Raw genomic sequence first — 23424 nt, 5'->3', positions numbered from 1 at the left:
TGGCAAGAAAATGCATAGACGTTCTAAAAATAATGAAAACTTATTTTTTTTTTACTGTTTTCATTTTTGAAGGAACATTTATAAAAACGATTTTGCAAGTAAAATGGTGAAATCTCGTCTGGTTATTATGTGTGCGCATGGTATCCTTTTGAACCAAAATAATAATTGTAGGCATGACCATTCTTTTGCTAAAAATATAAATGTTGTATCACTAGAATTTTATGGTTTTTTTTTTTCAAAAAAAAGCTTTTGTAAAAATATAATTCTGGTGGTAACAACACTCTTTCACTTCAGAAAGGGCGCATGGCATTTGGAAAGAAGCGGCAAAAGTTTACATTTGATAGCTTCAGTGTTTACAGAGAAAATGTTATTTTTCTGACGAAAAGTAGTGTTAAGAAAAAAAACGCCATTTAAATATGAGCTGCCACGGTGCACTCACGGGATCAGGTGCGTTTGGGGTCATTTTCAAGTGCTTTCCACTGCACGTAAAGACTGGCCACTTTGTGGAAGCACTTGTCAGCAATGCTGGAATATTGTGCCATGAAAATTGAGAAATCACACTTTCAATCATTTTCAGCTTGAGGCTGACTTGGACTCACTCAGACTGAAATTTCACTCAACAAGACTAACTCAGAATCAAATTTGCAATTTTTCTCGAGAGGACTCACTCGAACTCAAACTTACCGAAAATTTACTCCCCCACACTCGCTGAGACTCTTACTCACGGCTGAATCCGAGTCTGAATGAGTCGACTTATGAATGAGCTTGCCAATATATGTTGTGGATTGCCCGCCACGTGACAATTTGTCTGCTCTATTGAAAGTTCGATGAAATGTTCCTTAGGTGGTTCAACAGAGTACAAGTAAGTGAGGTAGCCCCGCTACGGTGGTCTAGTGGTTAAGGTACTCGGCTGCTGACCCGCAGGTCGCGGGATCAAATCCCGGCTGTGGCGGCTGCATTTCCAATGGAGGCGCAAATGTTGTAGGCCCGTGTACTCAGATTTGGGTGCACGTTAAAGAACCCCAGGTGGTCTAAATTTCTGGAGCCCTCCACTACGGCGTCTCTCATAATCATATGGTGGTTTTGGGACGTTTAAACCTCACAATCATCATCAACAAGTAAGTGAGATACATATAGTTTCCTAAATATACACTAGAGGGAAGTCTGGCGCTAGTGTCTACGGGAGCTGCAATGCGTGGCCCTTCAGCAAGCATGGGAATTATGGGTAGTACGTGGATTTGCCTAGTTTTCGTACCTTACATCCCTTCTGGCTTCACGGGGCTTGAAGCTTCTTTGTCACAAAACAACGATCGACAAATGTTCGGCAGTTACGCTTCACCACCTTTGCCTTTTCAAAGCACCATTTCAAATCAGCTCATGAAGTTCAAAACGATTTGTTCTTTTATTCGAACAAAACCAAACACGGCAACAAACAATGTCACAAGTGCGTTCGCCGCCCGTAAGCATGAAGACTAGGCAAATCCATGTCATACTCACAATTCCCATGGTCTCTGAACAATCGCAGTGCCAGTGTCCCTTCCAGTTAATTTTAGAAAACTCTATGGTGAGGAACAGTCTATTTTGTGGTTGCTTTTCAACATTAATGGAAGGCAAAACTCCTTGCATACTTGTGTTTATACATGTCCTAAATTTAGGTACTCATGTCTTGCTTGGAGATGTAGGTGTGACTTCTCTCTTAGCCAAAAATGCTGTTTTGTTATTTCCGGAACACTGTCAGTACAAGTTGTTCGGAATTTCAATTGTTAATTTGTGGTGCCATCCTTTTCAGCTTGCAGCCCAGCAGAATGATGTGGAACAGAGCCTGGCAGGCAAGAGAGCCGGACCAAGGCGGCAGAAGGTTGCGAGACCACCAACAAAGCTGTCACTAAGAAGCAAGAAGCCGCAAGCACAGCCATTGCCATCAACTTCAACAGGGAACGGGGATTTTTCACGAAACGAGTCAGCCATGAGGAGCCCCCGCTCTGCTTGTTCCACATCATCTTGTGAAATACCTCGGCGTTTTCTCAAGGATGACAGCTCATTCTCGTTAAGCCTTGGCAGTCCTGTGAACCCTACTAGCTCAACACCAAAAAAGAATGTGAAATGTAACAGGGTTGACGCAGTCAGCATTGGGCTGTCTCTTTTGAGTGATATGAGCAACACTGATTTGAGCAGCCATCGCTCTCGGAAGGGTGGCAGCTCAATTGAAGGAAGCAGTAACTGGGTTACCTTCCGGAAAAAGAGAAACAGGGCGAATTGGAGATGTGTTGACAAAGAAAATAGAAAAAAAGCCAGGCTGAGCTTTGAAAGTGAAGATGCTTCGAATTCACCTGTGAGGGACAAATGGTCACCTTTTATGGTCAGCACACCAATGCCCAATGCCCAAGTCAACAAAGTGGGAACAGAGGGATGGATTCTCAACAGTGCAATAGAGACTCCGCATGTTGCACCAGCCACCAGCTCTAGACACTCAGTCTTAGCACAAGGCTCAGCTACCTTGAAAAAACAAGACCAGCAAACTGGGACACATAAGGCGAGCCATGGTCTAAGGCGAAATCTCTCCAGTGCGATGTCGTTTCAGGTTTCCTCACTTGGAAACCTCGGTGATTTGTCAAGAGAAATTTTTCCAGACAAGGCTGTGACAACTACAAGCGAAGTGGTGGGCTGCAGTGGGCACATGAGTACTCTGACCAACAGTATTCTGTCTAAGCCAGCATGCAGCATCGCACCTCTGCAATGTAATGAGAGCTCTGCTGAGCTTTTTGTATCTCAGCAGACGGATGTTGAAGTTAGCGATATCTCTGTTGATGTTGAAGGCCTTCAAGAAGAAGAGTTAAGCAAGGCAGACGCAACTCTCGGAGAACATTCTGCAAGGCTGGACACTTCAGCCCTGCAAGAATGTGTTCACATGAGTGAGACTGAGAAAAACAAGGGTCACGTTGAGCCCGAGGCTTCACATCAGTTAGGAAAATATTCAGAGCTGTTCACAAAAGAACTGCGTGTAAAGGTCTCTGACATTAGAAAAAAATTGAATGCTGATAAGGAGCGATCTCAGCATTCGTCTTTGGTGATTGCTCAAAGTTATAGTGAAAAGACATTTTCTTTGGAAAAAGGCACTCTACAGAATGCATTCAAACTCAAGGAACTGCGTGTTGTTCTCACAGACCTAAAGCATGAAGAAGCAAAGAATAAAAATGTGCTGGGTTACTCAACAGACATGTCTTCATTGGTCGACAAGAATGATGCTAAACAGTCAGTCTCATTACGGAAGGCTACCATGGGAAAAGGTTTCCCACTGAACGAAGTGAACGTTCTGAAAGATGCGAGACACAAAATACAAAAGAAAAGCGAAGCCCATCCGACCAACAGTAAAACACCTGACATATCCTCAAGTGGCGAGCCACAGCCCACAACTAGATCCGATGGCATCGACCAGTTGCGTTCCCTGAAGGACAAGGCTTTGTGGGAGAAGTTCCAACTTAAAGACGTGTGTGTCGTACTCGCTGATCTGAAGGACCAAAGTGCAACAATGCAACACAAAAATGGAGCCCATGTGAACTATACCCTCCCACACAAAAAGCCACTTATGCAAGAGTCTGTTTGTGCGCCTTTTTCTCGTGCAGATGTATGCCATCAAAGCCCATCAAGCTCTTGTGAACAACAGGGCAGTCATTCTTGGAATGTAAGCACTGTGCATCAAAGCAGCAACACCCCATTTCAGCACTGTCCTGGAGAGTCTTCAAAATTTGAGATGTCAAATGTTCCAGACATCAAGTTGGGCCAGGCGATCAATTCTTTTTCATGCCAAATGAAACAAAAGCTTCCGCAAACTAGCAACAGGAAAAGTACAAAGAAGAATTCACAAGGACACGAGAAAAGCATTGATACTGAGCCATTGTTGATGCCAAGTGTTACCTACGGGACTAAAAACTCCTTGAGCTCTACCTCTGAAGGCTTCGAAACACAGATAATGCCTGGCCCACGTTCTTCATCCAAGTATAAAAACAAAGTGCCAGAACAGTGCTCATTGAACGAAACAAAACTAAAGGAGGCCAAAGTTGTTCTTAAGAGATCCAACGTTCAATGTCAGCCCATGAAACCTTCTCCTCCTCCTTCTCCTCCTGCTTTGAAGGAGAAAAGTGACAAGTCCAGGAATCGCTCAAACAACGGACCTTTAAACTGTGTAGAAGACCGGCACATCATTGCCTCTAATTGCAACTCATTGCAAAATCAAAGTAAAAAGGAGAACTGGGCAACCTGCATGAGGCGACAGGTCAGTATTGCATGAGGCATGACAGTTGGAACTGAATTTCGCAGTCACTAGACTTAGTAATTATAAGATATAGTAAGGAACGGTGTGGTCTTTGCATATGGACTTAAGAAGTGTTAATACACAGCTGGAAAGGGCTCCTCGCTAGGCCTCACTGAAAATTTTGGTTACGCCCGGGAAGTTGCATGGCGCCGCCTTGGAAGCTTTTACTGGAAAACCATTTTTTCAGCCTGTCGCTATTTGACAAATAAAATTGGCACTGTATCGTTATCATGCCTTCAGGAGGCAGCTTCAGTGCCAGAGCAGATACTTCTTCCTTTTGGCTAGACTAGCATCTGTAAACAGAGCACTTCAACTGTGTTATTTCGAGTGCCTGAGGCAAGGGATCTTGTCTTCATGTGATGAGCCGTGACCCATTTTTTTTTCGTTCTATTGCTATTCTGCTTCACTGAGCCTGTCTAAAAGAGCTGCTTACTCAGCATTAGGCTGCAAGCAGCGGTCATTATATCAGTGCATGTACATTACATACAACTTTCACTCTGTGAACAAAACATGGCGGCTCCCTTGTAAGAAAGTTGTATGGCTGTCTGTCTAAAATTTTAGCAGTTTATGGCCAGAAGGTGTTTTATACTTTCCAAACATGATTAACACTTCTCTGTGTGCACTTGCAATTTATTTCCACTGAAACCTGAAGCCTAAAAGGCAAATTCACACCAGTGCCCCTAGGCAAAATTTTTTTTTGTCCCCTTGTAATCTTTGACAAGCTAACAGGTAGTCCAAGAGAAGACCATACTTGCACATGTACTATTAGTTTGAATTCAAATAATGAGTTGCAAAATTTATTTTGCACCGTTTCATGAGGGCCTACTGTGTGCTGCATCATGGCCAGTAAACAGCCTAAAACAACAAAATATGCCTTATTTAGCATAAAAAGGGCAGTATCGTAAAAGCTTGTCATTATTAAAAAAAGAAGTGTTTCTCTCACGCAAACTCATCTGTCAGCCTAAATTGTGTGTTGAAAACAACTCTGAAGAAATGAGAAAACTACAACCAAAAATATATGAAGAAAACGCAACGTTTTCGGGCCAGTTCGGCTTGGAAACGTCGGGTTTTTCTCTTATATGTTTGGTTGGAGTTTTCTAATTTATTCAGTTTCTATCGCAACCAGACAGATTTCTGCCAACTGTTCACATTTAAAACAAGTCTGCTTTAGCAGCAGTACTGCTTTCACTGAAACCAGCGAAAAGCTCTACTATTGACCTGACCAACTTTAGGAGTTTTTTGTGATAGAGGCATAAACTTGTACTATAATGTATTTTGTAGCCGTTTCACACACACGAAGGAAAAGGTCTTTGAAGTAGCCATTCAACCTCTCCCCAAAATGAAGAAGAACCCCCTTGAAATCGTCATTTATTGCTCACTATGCTATGGTGGAAAACAATTTAAGGGGGAGGGGTGGGAAGGTGGGGGGCATGGCTCTGGTGTGCCACCCCCTGGCATTGCCCCTGCTTCTTTGGCACACCTTCACTGTTCATGCAACTCAGTTTTTTTGTTCTCGAGTTTATCTGCTAGTTTATTTTCCAGGAACCAGTGTTTGGATATCTTATGAAAGCAGCAGTAGCAAAGAAATTGTAAGGCAATCTCTTGGTGTTTTGAAACAGTGATTTCCCAGTCCAAACTTTTAATATCACTTGTAGCCACCCCTTTTGCTGGCCACTGCACTCCAGGTTTTCTTTTCGCTGTAGTGGCGGTAGATGCGTAGCACAAGCATTCTCACATTTCAGGCACAGATTTAAAATATGGCCGCTGCCAGCGCTCTGTGGCCATGGAATGAACACGTAGCAAGGAAAAATAGTTTAATTGCTCTTTCTTGGTTAATTAAATTGCATGAAACACTGAAAAAATTATAAGTGCACTTTCTGGCAAAAATTTTATTTCACACCCAAAAAAGAGTTTTGGAGAATTTTAAGGGGGGTCTTCACTGTGTGTTTAAACCAGTGGCATAGCCAGGGGGTAGCACACCAGCCCCATGCCTCCTCCCCCACCCTCGAAATTTTGTTTCACCGTGGCATACGAAGCAAAAAATGACTATTTTAAGAGGTTGCCTTCCCTGAAATAAAAAATGTGCCCCATCACCCCCCCCCCCCCCCCAAATAAAATTTCTGCTTAGGCCCTTGGTTTAAACTGAATTAACCTTGGTAGTTTAACTATGGCTCTAGTTTTCGTGCATTTTTGCTTGCATCTTTTCACTTACTGCTTTGAAACTGTTTTGATTTTCAGGCAAGACTCACCATGGCTCGCAGGAGTGCAATACCTCCAAGAATGCCTCTAGATGCCAATCGAATGCTGCTGGACATTTGCAACCAACATAAACCTGTGACGTTCAAGCAAGCTCTTGGTGTCGGGTATGTCAGCTTGCCTGATTTGTAGCCATGCTCTCTCACTTTTGTACTTCCTTCGTTGCTTGTACAACTTCTGACCACAACTTTCAACTACAAGTTGGTCTTCATTCACTGCTACTTTCAACGTGTTTAATCTTTGCTTCTCATTTCTTTAAAGGGCTTTCAAGGAGTTCAATGTAATAGTTTGACATTTGTAGGGATGGACTAGCTGTGCCATGTGTTTACTTGTGCCATCCTATGCCGAACCACAGATGTGCGAAACTTGTTATCTGCATCGTACTGCGCCGTAGCACCTGAACTTGGCCACAAGCCCCGTGCCTGAAAATGCGGCTAAGACAGCCTATTTTCGGTTTCATTGAAATAGTTTTGGTCTTGCTTTTATAAAAGCTGTGATTGGCTTTAGAGGTTCGCTCAACAGGCGCTATGCACCTTGGAAAAAGAATAAAATATTTAAAAATAAATAAATGAATAAAGCAGTGTGAAAAAAAAGTTTTTTTTTCATGTATTTTTAAGCCTATTAGGCCTAATTGTCTTTTGTATGAAAAACCAGTTTATTGAAAATAATGTTCTTTTGTGTCCGATGTTGCATAGTACTGAAATAACAAATTGCCAAAATTATTTTGCAATTCTAGAGAAATTTAATGTAGGAGAAAACTTTCAGTATACAAGCATATTTCTGCAACCATTTGTTGTACTACCTAGCACAACTTGTGGTCATTGGGAGAGGAAATTGTAAAACTGAACAAAAATGACAGCATGAACTTGTGTCTATACATAGCTAAACAATGCTATTACACAATTTAGCCTAGTGTTTGCCAAATGTTTTGAACAGGTGTATCCGGCTAATCTAAGCCTGATCCAAAATGTCTTCTTAGGTGCTCTAAGGTTGCTACAGAAAGCATTTTTGCCTGTTCCCTGGATTTCTTCGAAACCCTTTTACCCACCCTTTCATTTAATGAAACAACGGTTTCTGGCAGTTTCAATTTCATTGCGTTTTTGCATATTTCTTTTGGCATTTGCTTAAATAACTCCATTGAGAAATACTGACTTGCGAGATGTGAGTTATTTGCACTGGCCTGCTGGTTGACAGCCCAGTGCAGTTCCTGTGATGGAGACATTGTAGTATTCATAATTTTGAGGTGCTTGATAGATGTGTACTAGGCAGTTGTGGCGAACTTTCTTAAGCAAATCTGATATGAATGTTCATGTAGAACTGCTTTTTGATATCGAAACAAATGTTGAAATAAGCAAAATGTGAAGGTTACGTCGAGTGCATTTGTTGAAGATGTTTCTCTGGTGATACTCCATGAGGCCTATATAAACAGACACCCTGGTGGCTTAAAAACATATGACTGGAATGGCTGAAAGGTGATTCTGTGATACGATGAGAACGATAGCATCGGAACAGCAGGTCACAGGTGAACAAGTAGCGGTGTCTTTGTCACAGGACTTTAGTATGAAATGCTGCGGTGCTGTACGTTCTTTTAAATGTAGAAGAAAGTAAGGGACGCAAACACGAACAAAAGAGGAGAAAAGCATACAGTGCAGATTCAATTCTTTTGTCTGTACCTCCTCTCTTGTGTCTGTTGCTGCAAACATCTTCTGGGATGCAACCTTCTTCTGGGATGAATCTCTGCAGACTAGCTCAACTGTTTCTTTAATGCAGGGGTTTCAAACATGTGGCCCGTGGTTCTCACATGGCTATGTTCGTCCCATATTTTTTTTTTTTCATAAGTAAGTTCATAGGCTACACAGGCATGTCTGGTCTCAAGCATTTTTCTTGTGTGGCATCCCATGTGGTCATCTAGTGTTGAAGCTTAACCGTGAAACAAAAACAGTATTTCAGAAATGGCGTACAAATCTTACTTGGGAGATCGGTGCTGACATGTTGTTCGATGGAACCCTGGTTCCAAATCGTCTTCAGAAATGACTAACATATAAGATATGGGAAAGGTTTTCTTTATAACCGTAGTGTTTTCCGACAATGTGTAGAGACTAATCCCCTACCGCCCCCCCCACTCTTGCATTCTTTCGAAAGGTTTTCTTTATAACCGTAGTGTTTTCCGACAATGTGTAGAGACTAATCCCCTACCGCCCTCCCCACTCTTGCATTCTTTCCTGACCTGGCACTTCAAGGGCGGAGCCAGAAATTTGTTTTGGGGTGTTCAACAATACTTTCTGTATGTCCATGTGCAGGTTTGTGTGTTATCGTGTATGTGTACGCAAGCAAAATTGAAAGATTGGGAGGGAGGGGGGGCTGGATAGGCCATGCCACTGCGGCCCGCTACTTGAAATGAGTTTGAGACCTTTGCTTTAACAGGATGGCAAACACAAGGCAAATTTCCGCCTTGTGGTTGGAAAGTACAAGCAAAATATTGCCTTGCATCTGCCATCACTATGAGTTTGCATACATAAGGCTGCCTGTAAATGAGGCGCCTTTATTAGATGGTTGTAAAGTATTCAACGATGGGTGTGTGCTGTTTTTGTTCACAAAACAGGAAACACTCAATTTTGAGCCCAATGTCTTGTATATCCCAAATCAAGGTGTTTTGTGTATGACGTGCAAGGTATAGCAGTCGAAAGTGCGGCAGTGCTTCATTTCACATGCTTGTGCAGCCACTGAGATGGCACAATATTTAAATGTGTTTTTCTTCATTCAGAGCCTTCAAGGAGTGTGTGAAAATCGGTGAGGGCTTATATGGAGAAGTCTTCCGAATCGGACGTGGATCAGACGCGTCCGCCATCAAGATTGTGCCAATAGAGGGGTCTTTCCTTGTGAACGGAGAGAAACAGAAAACTGCTGCCCAGATTCTTCCGGAGGCCATCATCTGCCAGTACGTTCCTACATACTCTGGCATGCTGTGACTGCATGGGAGAAATCAGCCTATGCAGTGCTTCAAGGATAGCCAGGATTTCACTTCTGAAAGGGGTGGGGGAGTGCACGAAGTCGCTTCTGCAACATATTACAGAGAATCACTATTGTTGCAGCCGGTGGGAGAGGGGGTATCAAAACCATTGATCTGACTGCTTAAGCTGTACTACTTAAAGAAGCTAAGTGCACGCAACACCAAAAGGGGTTGTGAAAGGTTTTCAGAAAATTTTCAGCTGGATGTGTATTCAAAATCACAACCGTGCAGTCAATACTATATTTTGACTCGTTTCGTCGTCAGGTTCATCCAATAGCTATAGAAGCACAATTCTGATTCCCCAGACAGCATTCCCTTTGACTCTACAGCTCACATTATTTCATGTCAGCCATTCAAAAGTCTCTGTCATTGAAAACAAAAACAAAAAACGTGGCAATGCAGTGAGGTCTGCTGCGTCATAGTTGACCGAAGTTCGGAGCATCGTGCTATTTCGAGTGCGGAGCCGTGGAGACGTCATAAACCCAAACTGTACCAACCATCCGATGGTAATGCACACGAAGAGGATTTGACTGCTATACAAAAGCACAAAACAGGCCTTCACTGCGTACGCCTACATGTATTGCCCTGAACTGTGAAAGCCCAGATGAGTGCGCTATATGTCAGAGACCGCTAGAAGTTGGCAGGGCAAATGCTGTTCAGACACCTCTCATATTGCTCATCGATGGTTAGAATATAGTCTGGTTTTAGACTTCGAGCTTTACACTGAGCTAAAAAATTTTAATATTTTATTACATCCTAGCTTTCAGAATAGGTTATTAATTTCTAATAAGTGAAGGTAAATGATGCATTTACGATTCCGATTGTCTTATGATGACGTCACCTCGCTAGTGCTTATGGCGGCCGGCAGTGATGCATTGTCGTTTTAGGATCACAAAAAGCCTAGGATTTCAAATGAGCTCTGTTAAATACAAGCTGAATATTTCTCCTAAATATTTAGAAATTAACATGCCCAATGCCCACTGAAATACATAGGAAAAGTTACAACCTGGCAATTCCTTTCATGGCCCCTTTAAGGTACAACTTGGCACCAAGAGTGTCACTGTCATCCACTTGCTGCGCACTTCGTTTAGCCTTGCAGATAAAGCTCAGGTTCAAGCGCTTTGTCATTATTTATACAGGCTATGCTGTGTGGCTGTGCTGTTTTTACATGCTCAGCCTGGCTTGTCTATCCCATCGAGCCTACCTTGCACCAACCTCGACCTGGAATCTTCATTGTTACTGTTCACTCATGCTTTCAGCATTGCTTCAAGAAGGTTTAACTCTGTGCACTTTGCCACAAAATATTTAAAGACGCAGGTTTTATGATCAATGTGAATCCCTACCCTGCTGAAGGGACACCAAAGAGAAAAACGACTTTCCTCATGTTGGTAAATTGCACTTCTACAATTCCAGATCACCACGCTTCCCTCGAGATGCTTGGTAAGCAAGAAGAAGCGCAAAAAGAAAATGCAGGTCGCAGCACCACCTTGATGTCATAGATTTTAATGGCATCTACTAGGTCCCGTGTTGTACCTAATCAGTGAAATTGAAGTGCATTGATCTCTCAGGGGCCATGGATTTAGCGTATCGAAATTCAGAAAATTTCGTTGAGCCAGTGTCACCGAAATACGAGAAATACACTTTGAAGTTTGTGACGTCACGCATGGAGATTTTGGTGCGAAGTTTAAAAAATGAAACAATGACTGATTTTCTCCTTTAATAATAAACCTACGACATTGAAAATAGTGACATTAGAGATCTCAGAGCACAATTCATCAATCTAAACCATTTTTTTTCTTTTACTTTAGTGTCCCTCTAATTAAGGTGATGCACGGTGCTTACGAGATATTGTCCGGACTTTCCTTTCAGCAAGTTGTAAACTTTTGTGCTTCACTGTACACCTCCTAATGTGTCTGAGAACAGAATTGCTACAACTTTTGGCATTTTTCTCGAATGTATTTTAAAACAAAGCACCGTCGTGACTCCCTTCCCTCCTTTTCTTACAGAGAGTTGAGTGCCCTTTCCAAAGTGGAACAAGCCACTAGCTGTCCGAATTTCATTGAAGTAAAAAGGTAAATTCAAGTCATGTGGATACACAACTGCCTTTCTTTGTGCTTGTACTATATACTACAGTGAAACCTCAATAATCTGAACTGGGTTATTTCGAAATCCCACGTAATTTGAAATACTTATGCAGTCCTGTATTTTGCAATGCAAATCTCAGCGGATAACTTGAAGCAGCGGTCAGCCACTGGTCCGGTTGATTTGAAAACTTTGGGTGCCATGTGCTAATTCCCGAACCTGATTTCACCCCAAGTCCGCGGGAATGACAGCTCTTAAGAGCCACAGGGCAATGCAACATAGTGATACTGATAAGCGGCAGATGAAGCACCCCAGCCTCACTACTTCCAGCGCAAAAAAAAAAGGTCTTTTGGTCAATTGATATGTGTGCCTGGGAAAAACAAGATGTGCTTAACTTCAGCACAGTGGTAATGCTTCTCACAACAACAGCGCGTCATGATTTACCCTTTATTTCTAGGAATGTTTATAAAGAAATTACTAAAGGACAGTTTGGCAGAAGTTCGAAAGCTTGAATGATCATGTTTTCAATCCTAAACACATCACGAATTTCGTCATACTGGCCATGATTAAATTCTTAATTTTAACAGAAAGAATGAGCGAATGGTCGCATCATGACGTGCTGACACAGAGAGGAGCAGGCGGCATACTGCCCGCGTGTCACTACTGTGCTGCAGTGAAGACATCTTGTTTTCCGCAGGCGTGCACTTTACTTAATTCTGGTAGCGTTTTTGTTTTAGTATTATTATTTTTTTCAATTGCTAGCAATGCCTGTCATTCCTCCGTGTTTGCAGCAAAATTGGGACCAGGTATTGCGCAAAACACAACCCTTATAGCAGCAAACTAGCCGGCACAGCAAGCGGTCAGCCCTGATTACTTTGGATAATTCCAAGTTCCTTGCAGCCCAATTTTTAAATGTTTTAATAATTAGAAAACTCACCTAACTTGAAAACTTCTGACAGCACCACTGTCTTTTAATTAAGAAGGTTTTACTGCAGTTGATATCTATACTGGCATCCATTTTCTGTTTTCATTTTAAGTCTGTATTGATGAAAGTGCAACCAATATAAACAAACAAAACTATGCATGTATTGCTAAATAAATGAATACATAGATACTATGAACATCCCTGTTACAATGAAACATTGACCTGCGAGCCTTAACTTTTAATTGGACTTAGTGCCTTGCTTACCTGAAGTGAATATTTTTTTCTAAAAAAAGGCCTTGTAAATAAAATTTGCATTTTAGGGTAGAGTAACATTGGTTTTCATGCTTTGTTTTGATCTTTCTGCCTGCTTTTCTGCCATCAGTCCTCTGTCTGACACTGATAAAGTGCAACTAATCTAATGTATAAAAAAACTGCACAGGAAGCAAGCTGATGAATATAGTACTCATCATCAGTTCACGTCGTGAAGTATTTTTTCCCGTAAAATCTGGTATATGATAATTAACTGCTGCAGCTACGTTCTTCAGTGGCAGCAAAAAAGATTAGGTGAACCTCAATGAAACACCTAAAATATAAGTACTTCCAAGGTTTTGTGGCATCACATTCCTTGATTTGTTTTTCTCTCTCTCTCACTTTTTCATTCCGAAGTTGAGAATGAGCTTTCATTCTATCAAAAGAAGCAGTTCACACAAGTCTGATGTGCCCACGGTACACTGCTATACTTTTGATTATAGTAATAACCATAGGGACATAGAACTGTTTGATGGGGGCACTAATATATCCCCTGGTATGACTGTTGTCATACAAAATCGATGCCACCTAATGCTTCCTGACGAAGCAGTTTGTGCAGGGGAAGTTTCAACTTAGCAAATGGTCCCACTTACAGGTTGCACTACGTTCAAGGCAAGTATCCCCCAGCCCTCCTGAAGCAGTGGGACGTGTTCGATTCCGAAAGGACAAGCGAGAATGATAGGCCAGGTAAAGCGTCTAACGTCCAAGCTTTTAAATCTTTTCTTATGCAAAAACTTCACTATATTGTTCCTGTACTTCTTGTCTAGTAGTGTGCCTAAAGGAATGCTAAATGATTTCCAGAGCAAAAAAAAACTTTCTTTCACTGGTTACATATAATTGTGTTGTTGCACAGGCATTGGATGGTATGTTATGTGGGCTCGTGTTGGAGCAGTAAGGGTAGGGGAACATGTGAATCACAGCACATTTCCAAGAATGTCAAGGAATTTGTAGAAAAAGCATTTGCATAGTACAACTGCTCATCAAATGGTGTCCATGTAGCTCGATGCAACCCAAAGAAACATTTCTGCATATTTTGACTGGGAAGTACAAACAATCACATTTTTTGAGAGGCCTATATGTGCAAGTGTCAAGCATTGTGTTTATATGCACAAACCCCACCTACTACCACTTCTAGTTGTGTAGAAAGACCAATGAACTTTCATTATTGAGTATGTGAAAGCAGCTGTATTGGTTGTGAATATGCAGGAGTGTGATGCCTCCGACGTTCATCCACTTCATTGCATGCAAGATCATTGTAGCAAGATCATTGCATGCATGACTTGTCTACAAGGTGTAATCAATGTGTCCCTCAGAGTTATGCCATTGAGTGAGCGTAAAAACACAAAGATATGTACTATTTTTTGTTTATTCTCCTTACAGACTGCTTCAAGGCAGGCCAAAAGTATTTCATGTTTCAGTTTTCTGATGGCGGAATATCCTTGGAAGATTATGAGGTCAGTCATTTTCGTTATACAAGGCTGCCGCACTCTTAAACAGCAAATAAAATGAATAATAGTTCTAGACATTTTTGACTGCAGAAATAATACTGTGAACTGTAAAGTTTTACTTTGCACAAATCAATAATTGTGCATTAAGAGTCTTTTTTCTTCTTTTATTTATTTTTTTTTTTGTAGCAGCCCTTTTTGGTGCTCTTTAGTGGCTCCACATATCTGCATCGTTACCTTTCTAGATAAACTCTGCAACCGAAGCCAAAAGTATCTTTCTCCAAGTTGCCTGTGCTTTGGCTGTCGCCGAGACTGCTCTAGAGTTTGAGCACCGCGACCTCCACTGGGGAAACATTTTGGTCGCACCAGCAGAGAAACGTTACATTCACTGCCGCCTGCCTCAAGGCCGCTTCATTCTGGACACGAACGGTGTTTTTGTCTCGGTGATAGACTACACATTGTCCAGACTACGCAAAGGTAAGTGTGAAACGTTTGCAAGCATTGTTTGCCTCAGTGGATAAGTTGTTGCAGTTTTCTGCTGCCAAGCAAATAGCTGCAGGAGCAAATTATCACTGCAGCAACCACATTGCAATAACCAAGTGTCGCATAGGTATATTAGGCCCCACTAGCCAATTGGCTTTTGTCATGAGACAAGTCGCCCGTAATGAAAAAAAAAAATGATTTCTATGACTCAAAATTACAAGACCCAAAAGGAGTGTTAATCGGTGAAAAAAAAAAAGTCAAGAAAAAATAGCTAGGGCACAGCAGTCTTATGAAGTGGCTTTACAAATTATTTATTAGCATTAATGGCACACTTCCGGACCTTATAAGTAATCTTGTGCGAATATTCTAAAGAGTATTACAGTATGCAAAATTACTTCCATTCGAATTTAAATAACTGGAAGTTTCAAATTATTCGAAATGAACAAATAGGTTATATTAGTCAGCACGCTGAAGCTGAAGTAAAGGGTGAGGTGCTGCGAACATGCCTATTCAGAAGCAATCTGCATTGCTGCAAAGCCCCATTTTAAGGCTAAAATATTGAACATATTACCCCCACATCGATTCATATATATCTTTTTTAGTTTAAAAGCTTGTTGTACTGGCTTATATGCTGTAAGTCCAACGTGCCTTCAAGTGCTCGCTACGCGTTTTGTTTGCAAAAGTGACATAACACGGTGGCAAGTTAGCACACGTAGAAACTGAGCTGCATAGTTAGCCGCAATAAAGAACAAGTGCTCTCATATGTTCTAAACTCCATTAAAACAATAGTCTGGTGACATCGTATTCCCGAAAGAAAAAAATAAGCAGAGCTTGCAAACCTTTTCTACTGATTACCTTTTGCTCGTTGAAAACTACTTTTACAAGCATGCTCAGCGTGGTTCCCATTGACGAATACTGAGCAGCTTGTTGCAGGAATTTCTTGCTCCGTTACATCCAAGCTGCAATGCAAAACTATAAATTGAGGAAACACACTGGATTTAGTCGCATTAGTCTTGAGCACTTGCTGAACCCTAAAGCACCCTTCCTAGAACCGGTCTTGTGAGACCACTGTCAACGGCAGACCCAAGGAGTGGTGATTGCAGGGAAAGATTCGGCCATTCAACCCTCCTGTATTGCTCGTTAGCTCACTGGCAATGTTCGGCATTACAAAATGCCTCTTTTGATAAACAAGTGGAGTGGGAGAAAGCTCTTAAAAGCGGCTATTTCCATGAACAACTAAGCGTTGTCCAAAGGGCCTGCGAACAGGTGGAAGACCATAGTCTTCTAGCCCCAACGTGGGCGCGGCCGGCAACTATGACTCTGTAGTTCCTTAGGACCCGACTAAAGTTTATTGACTGACTGACCTCTCCTCCCCCATAAAAACAATTCCAATGGCATTCCTCCCACATAACCAGTCAGTTCTATATGAGTTACTCCGCAACCGTGTGAGAAGCATGGGGACTTCATTTGATCGCTGATCTCGCTTTCTTTGTACGAGTTCATGTTGTACCAGTATTAAATTTAGGAGACCTTTTCTAACTATTTGGAAAACCAGAAGTGCTCAACCAAACATTGTTAAAAGTGAAAGGAGAATTTCACTTGGTGCTCAGGCCTCCGAAAATTATTGAGTATAATAGAGCAACATCTTTAGTGAGTTTGAGTGAATATTGCAAGCACTATCTATGCATGCAATTTGAAACAGCATGTTCTAATCGGTAACAAATTTTCTCTGTCATCTTTCTTTGATTGTATGACTGCTGATTTTCTGGTTAGGATTTTATTTTTATTTTTGAACTGACCTTACGACACCTGTCATTCGTAAACACCGTAACTGCCATGCTTACCTCGTAACCAGCGCTTCAATTCAATGCACATCTTGTGCTGTGCAGTGAAGCCAAAATATGACACTCTTTCGTGATTAATGGCTACTCTCTGGACGTTGGCCTTGTCTCCTTATTTACATTGCAGCAGGATTTTCGGTATGCACACTAATAGGAATAATCACTGAAAATTTTGACATGTTGTGCTCCAAGTGATCCTGAATCCAGTTTTTCCTGCTCCAAACCTGCTCGAAATCATAAACTGGCTGGACCAACACTGGAGAAGCCAGTGAAAGACACAAGGATTGCTAATAAAAAGCATGTTTATTAAAGATGCAAATAAATTGGGGGACCCTTAAGCTTTGCCTTTAAGAGTTGAACGCCTGTCCTTAGTGTGTACTTTGACCACTTAGTGTATACTTTTTATATGATCTCGCTCAAGATGTTTAAATTGTGGATTACTACAATGTAATCGGTAAAGTAGAGAGCGGCTAGTTCTAGTGAAGCTTTTGCAAAAGTTGCTGCATTCTGTGTAATGGGTAGCATGCTTTAAACCGTGTGTGGCCGGCTCAAACGCTTGTAGCACACAATATTACTGGAATTTTACATGTAGTGTGAAGCCTGTATACAGGACACATGTGTTTGTAAAGCATGAAGGTTACTGCATTTCCAAGAAGAGGAAGGAATTTTGACTATAAAATTTTTCACATGAAGTTATTTTAACTATATCCAAGCAGGCATGTGACTGTGTGATAAAACACTGGCTTGCTTCGCAAATGGCCTGTGTTGAATCCTCGCTCGGACCCAAAAATTTTTAGTAATTTTATTTGCACCTTTCTTGATTTTTTGGTCACACACAAAATGTACTTCTGCTCACACCCAACAATGCCCGGGCCAACACTGATGCCTGAATTTCTGCAAAACGAGCTCGTAAATGCTATCACGTTAACATAGGGTTATGTCACATACAAAACCCAGAATTTCCTAGAAAGCTACCAAAGCTCGTAACATTGGTTAAAAACATTTTGTCATGCACAACGACCACATTTGGCCCTCCCAGTGCTCACTAATGGCAAAACTAAGTGTTGTTTCCCATGCGCATGAGGGTATTGCATTTGACCATGTACTACACATGACGCGTTTTATAATGTGAAGACGTTTAGTGAAAGGGCGAGTTTTTGTTGATTTTTTTTTGGCTCCAAAAAAGTTAGAATGTACAGATAGGTGCACTATTAAAGGGGCACTGTCACAAAAATTAGCTGTCGAGATAACCTGTGGGGTCGGTTCCCAGGAACATTCGTGTATCGTCTGTAAAATATCAACAGCGAATGTAGCTGGGAAGGTATTTTAAAAGAATTATCAAGTTTGTGAGCCCTCGACTCAATTGTGACATTGACACCCTCGAAGAGGACCCTTTGGGGAACCCCTACTTCCCTCCCGTCACCACGCTGCAGTTAACAAAACAAGTTCTGATGAGGTCATAGCCGCCATTTTTCTTTTGCCGCATTTCTTCCCGCAGCTTATATTTCTCGGCGGCTGGTTGCAAGTGCGTGGCCATGGCGCACGCTTAGAAAGTTTTGTTTGGTGACATTGCAGTCCCGTTTCTTATTATAAAATAATTCTTGATGCGGACCATGCGGAAGTCTGTCACAGTTCTGCGTGCTGACGTTGTCAAGAGCTGCACACGCTACGTGGCAACAGTTGCACCCAGCACACGCTAGGTTGCGACAGTTGCACTACCACCATCACCGCCACAACAAGAGATGACAGCCCCGCCACCCTGGATACACCCTTCAGTGGTACTTTCATAGGGCACCCAACTTGTCCCACCCACCATGTACCACTCAGTCGGGGAGCTGGTCGAGCACCACCTGATGCTTGCCACGCAGATGCCCCATTGAGGCGCAAACACCGCCCTCACTGCCGCCCGCGGGTACCTGGAGCCAACAGGGGGTTCCCCAACCTCCATGGGGCAAGGAAGCCCCGAAAATGAGAAGAGCTGTACAGGACTATAACAGCCGAGGACATTAGCCTGTTTGCAGTTGCAGAAACCCATCTCCGGGACCTGGAAGAGCCGCCTACACACCTCGACTAGCAATGGGCTGGCAATAACCGATCTGTCGGAGATCGAAAAGGGGAAGTGTGGGTGTGCTATGGTAAAGCTGTTTGACATGGACACGGCTACCAGGGAACTGCTAAGAACACAAGTGGATCTCCGGTGAAATCCTGAACATCCTCGTTCTTGTTGGGGTTGTCTACTTATGTGTGACTCAAAGACTGGATGACACCAATTGTCAAATATTAGAGTGCATCAGAGACGATGTGGCACGCTGGGGAACGGGGAGAGAGGTGCTCCTGTTGGGGGACTTCAATGGTCACATATAGTCTCTCAATAGACACCAGGACGCGAAGGGGTCACTCATGCTACAATTGAACGAAGGTTTATCCCTCAAGGTGGCCAACTTGCGCAGTGACTGAGATGTTTTTACATGGTGCACGAGGAACAGCAAGTCTACCATCGACTATGTCCTGATGTCACGTAAACTATCCGTGCATACATCTCAGATACACGTCGACGAGGCTGGCGACCACAGGCTTAGGAGCGACCATAATCGCCTAAAGATATCGTTCTCAATGTCTGCATTCCGACAATGTAGCCATACAGCGCCAGTCGAGAACACCCGAAAATATCTACCGACGACTGCGTACAAGGCTGTTGTGCAACAATTTGAAAAAAGCAGTCCATTCGTCTCTGGTCACGTATGACGAATATATCTCGAACCTCTGTCGCATCAAGCAAAAGCATGAAGTCCTCCCTAAAGTGGGAAAGGGCGACGGCACAAGACCTGGTGGGACAATGAAGTGAAGAGGGCTCTTGAAGCACGACGGGCTGCAAACAGAACTCACCGGTGAGCTGTCAAATTCCTCGGTCCCACAGAAACTTAACAGAGCTGGGTCTATTACATCAACTGCAAAAGGGAGATGCAACAGATTGTTCAGCGAAAAATCACGGTGAGCAATCAACGAATTCTGCAGTCGCTGATGACAGTCGGGAGAAATGGCATGGGCAAGTTCTGGTGATGCATGGCATCGCTCGACCGCAAAGCGCCCATGCGTGAACTTTGGGACGAGAACACAAGAGAAAAAATAGAGGATATTGCGCGTCATCTCACCGTCCACGTTCGAGGGATATACGGTAGCACTCGGCCCCATGACTCGCCCACTTCTCCCACAACATGCAGGACCGCCAACCCCAAAGACAGCCTATGGAAAGTGACACGACTGGCCATCAATCGCGCTGTTTCCAAAATTAGCTCCAAGACAGCAAAGGGCTTGGATGGCATTACGGTAGGGCTCGTGAAGTGCCTTGGTGAACGAGTCTGAGAACACCTAGCGACGATCTACACAGGCATCATTCAAGCGGACCCGATACCAGCAGACTGGCTACAAAGTCGTGTGTGTCTGGTGCCGAAACCAGGAGGAGATGCCAGCTTTCTCAGCGACCACAGACCCATCACATTAACCAGCATTATTATGTACAGGGTATTTGCCTAGGTGCTGAAACGCTGGATGAAGGGATGGGTAGAGGCGAATGGGCTCCTTTTTGAGCTACAAAACGGCTTCAGGGAACGACGCCGCCTGGACGACAACCTGTTTGTCCTCACACAGTTCATTGAGATTGCAAGAAAGGAGTCTCGGGGTCTGGTGGCCTGCTTTTTGGATGTGGCGAAAGCAAACGATAGCGTTCCACACGATCTACTGCTCAGCCACATACAGAATATCAACATGCCGTCAACGTGGATCGACCTCCTCCAGCGTCTCTACAACAACAGCATAGTGATTGCGATTTTTGGTCAGACCAGTACAGAGCCAGTGTCGGTTCGCCGAGGTTTGAAACAAGGGTGTCCGCTCTCCCCGCTACTGTACTGCGGGGCTACAGCAGGGCCTCATTGAATCGGGCCTTGGGTTTGCGCTACGGTTCTAGTATGCCGGGTCGCCACAGGTCAAGACAATACCGGGACTGGCCTTCGCGGATGACCTAGTGCTCTTAGCGGAAAACACCGGTCAGCTACAGAACCTCATAGACATATCCGCCAACCACCTGGTGTCACTGAAACTGACGTTCCAACGTGAAAAATTCGGTGGTGCTGCGTTTTTCTGGGCCAGCGAACGTACGCGAGCTGGTGCTACCAAACGGCAAGCTGATCCCTTGCAGCACCGAGTACCGATACGTCGGAGTGACACTTTGCAATGGAAAGTGCTACGCCGTCCACGAGGCCAAGATGAGGCAGTCGTCACAAAGAGCGATCGGCACCCTACGGAAGTGCTGCCTATGGGGTTTCAATCGGTATGCGATTGTACGCGAGCTATGGAAGGCGGTACATGTGCCTTGCCTGACGTTTGCGAACGCTGTCCTGTGTTTATTGACGAGCACCCGCGAATGGCTAAAGCATGGACAGAAAGAGGTGGGCCGGATGGCCCTCGGCTGTCATGGAAGAGTGGTCACGGAGGCAGTCCAGGGAGATATCGGCTGGTCATTGTTTGAAGTCAGGGAGGCGTGCAGCAAAATAGCGTTTGAGGCCCCCCTCCGGCGTCTGAGCGACTCGTGGTGGGTGAGGCGCATCTTTCGGTACCTCGCACTCAAAGGTATTAAGACCCAGTGGTCGAATAGAGTTCACCGGCTGCGCGGAAAATTTGGCTTCTGCGGCGAAACGGACAGTGGCTCGCCCAAGTGCCTCACACCGGTGCGCACTCAAGTTCAAGAGGTGGAAAGCTGCCAATTGCGATCAGGAGTGCGCTCAAGTCCACCCTGTGGATGTATGGTTAACACAAGGCTGAACCATAGCATGCTGAACCAGGCAGGGAAAAACTCTACGACAACAGTGAGGCAGGTTGAAGCGCGTGCAGGAACGTTGCGTGCGCTCACCTACCGCCGTCACTTCGATCAGGGCTCGCAGGTCCAAGCTGCCATCTGTCGCTGCTGCGCTGAAATGAGCGAGACGGCTGAACACCTAATTCTGGATTGTGCCCGTCTTTCTCGACAGCCAGCAGAGGGCACCACTCTTCCACAAGCGCTCGGATTTGCAGCAGAAGATCACAACGCCACTGCCGTGTCGACAACAAAAGCTCATCTACAAATGTGGTGGAGGGCTGCGGTGCAATAAGGAATGACAGGACAGGCACGGCACTTCTAGAGTGCAAAAAGACTTATGTGACAAGTGTGCGCCCCGCAGTCTGTTCTGAGACTTCCTATATCTCGTTTTTTTTTTTCCTTTTTTTTTGCCAGCTAAATCACACTATCTGTGACCACCCGATTCAAAGGGAACTGCCACCTATCATCATCATCATTTTGGAGCTCTCTCTCAAACCGAAACTGATCGATAATGAAGAGCCTCTAATTAATTATCTGTCGTGGGCTACAGTAAACATAGCGTCGTATTATGACCAAAAACTGCTTCAATACCTACCAACGTTTGAATGCTTAGCGGATGATTGTAACATTCATGAACTGTGGAATACGTTTAAAGTGAAATTGGGTGAGCTTGTGAACGAACATATACCGCACGTACATTTTTCAAAGCTTAAAAAACGAAAAAAACCTTGGGTAACATCATCCATTATCAAATAATACAAGAAAATTGATTTTTGTGAAGTCTAAGAAAACAAAGAGCAAGGCTCATTATGAGAGATTGGCACAAATAACGCTTGATTACAAGCTCACTACTAAGATCACAAATGAAAATTATTTCAAGGGACTTATTAAAAAGTTGAAAACCAATCCAGAGGTTTTTTGGAAGTATTTAAATGGGTGCATATTAAGTGATATGGGCATTCCAGAAATCATTTGCGATAACCAAATCATCACGAATGACAAAAAACAGGCAACATATCTAAATGACTTTTTTGATTCAGTATTTCTTCCAGCGAAACCAGACACTCTAACAACAGCTGCTAGCAATGTGCCGCCTATGACGCAGGGGGAACTCAGCGTGTCCTGTATCAAAAAGTTATTGGAGCAATTGGATGAAACCAAGGCAGTTGGCCCTGATGGTATTTCACCTCGCGTGTTAAAGCACTGCGCTGCGACCGCCTCCCTTTACCTTTTCGTTACCTTTACGCAGTCGCTTCGTGCTTGTGAATTGCCTTATGACTGGAAGATAGCCCACGTTATGCCAATTCATAAAGGGGGTTCGAAAATAGATGTCCAGAATTATAAGCCCGCCTCACTGACATGTATTGTATGCAAATCAACGGAACATATTGTTATAAGACAATGTCCCACAAAAGCGGTTAGATAGGCGCGGAGAAATCACCAGAGCTCGAAAAGCACGAGAAGTTGCCCGTCAGCGCCTCTTAGCATCACAAGATCAGCACCGGCAGCGCTACAACTCCCATCATTGCCAAGTTTCCTTTATTCCGGGTTCTCTTGTGCTATTGTGGACTCTGACTAGGCGCGTTGGACTTTCCGAAAAACTGCTTTCCCGCTATTCGGGACCTTACCGCGTATTGCGCCAGGTGACATATGTGACCTACGAGATAGCCCCGCTCGAGTCTTCCTCCTCCTCCCCTTCACTGTCTACAGACATTGTTCATGTATCTCGCCTTAAGCTTTACCACTCGGCAACATCATAGAAAGCACCGAGATGGTGCTTCAGCACCCGGTGGTCATGTTATGAGACAATGTCCCACTAAAGCGGTTAGATAGACGCGGAGAAAGACGACGTGATCTTGGTGTAGGGCACAGCACTTGTTTTCCATCTTGACTTGCACGTTGGCGCTGT

The 23424-nt window shown here is 43.6% G+C and overlaps 1 protein-coding gene across 1 annotated transcript in view; it reads left to right on the top strand.

The window, feature by feature from the left end:
- LOC119159360 (uncharacterized) overlaps positions 1-23424 on the top strand; it is a 32448-nt gene that overhangs the window by 4604 nt on the left and 4420 nt on the right. The window contains exons 4-10 of the mRNA XM_037412092.2: positions 1790-4273; positions 6551-6675; positions 9333-9506; positions 11585-11650; positions 13490-13581; positions 14275-14348; positions 14585-14816. Coding sequence (XP_037267989.2) covers positions 1790-4273; positions 6551-6675; positions 9333-9506; positions 11585-11650; positions 13490-13581; positions 14275-14348; positions 14585-14816 — 3247 coding nt within the window. The remainder of the gene's footprint in view (positions 1-1789; positions 4274-6550; positions 6676-9332; positions 9507-11584; positions 11651-13489; positions 13582-14274; positions 14349-14584; positions 14817-23424) is intronic.

This window comes from Rhipicephalus microplus, chromosome 1 (genome assembly GCF_043290135.1).
Source record: "Rhipicephalus microplus isolate Deutch F79 chromosome 1, USDA_Rmic, whole genome shotgun sequence".
Taxonomy (NCBI): Eukaryota; Metazoa; Arthropoda; class Arachnida; order Ixodida; family Ixodidae; genus Rhipicephalus; species Rhipicephalus microplus.
Note: the sequence above shows the minus strand (reverse complement) of the source record. Positions and strands in the feature narration are given on the sequence as shown.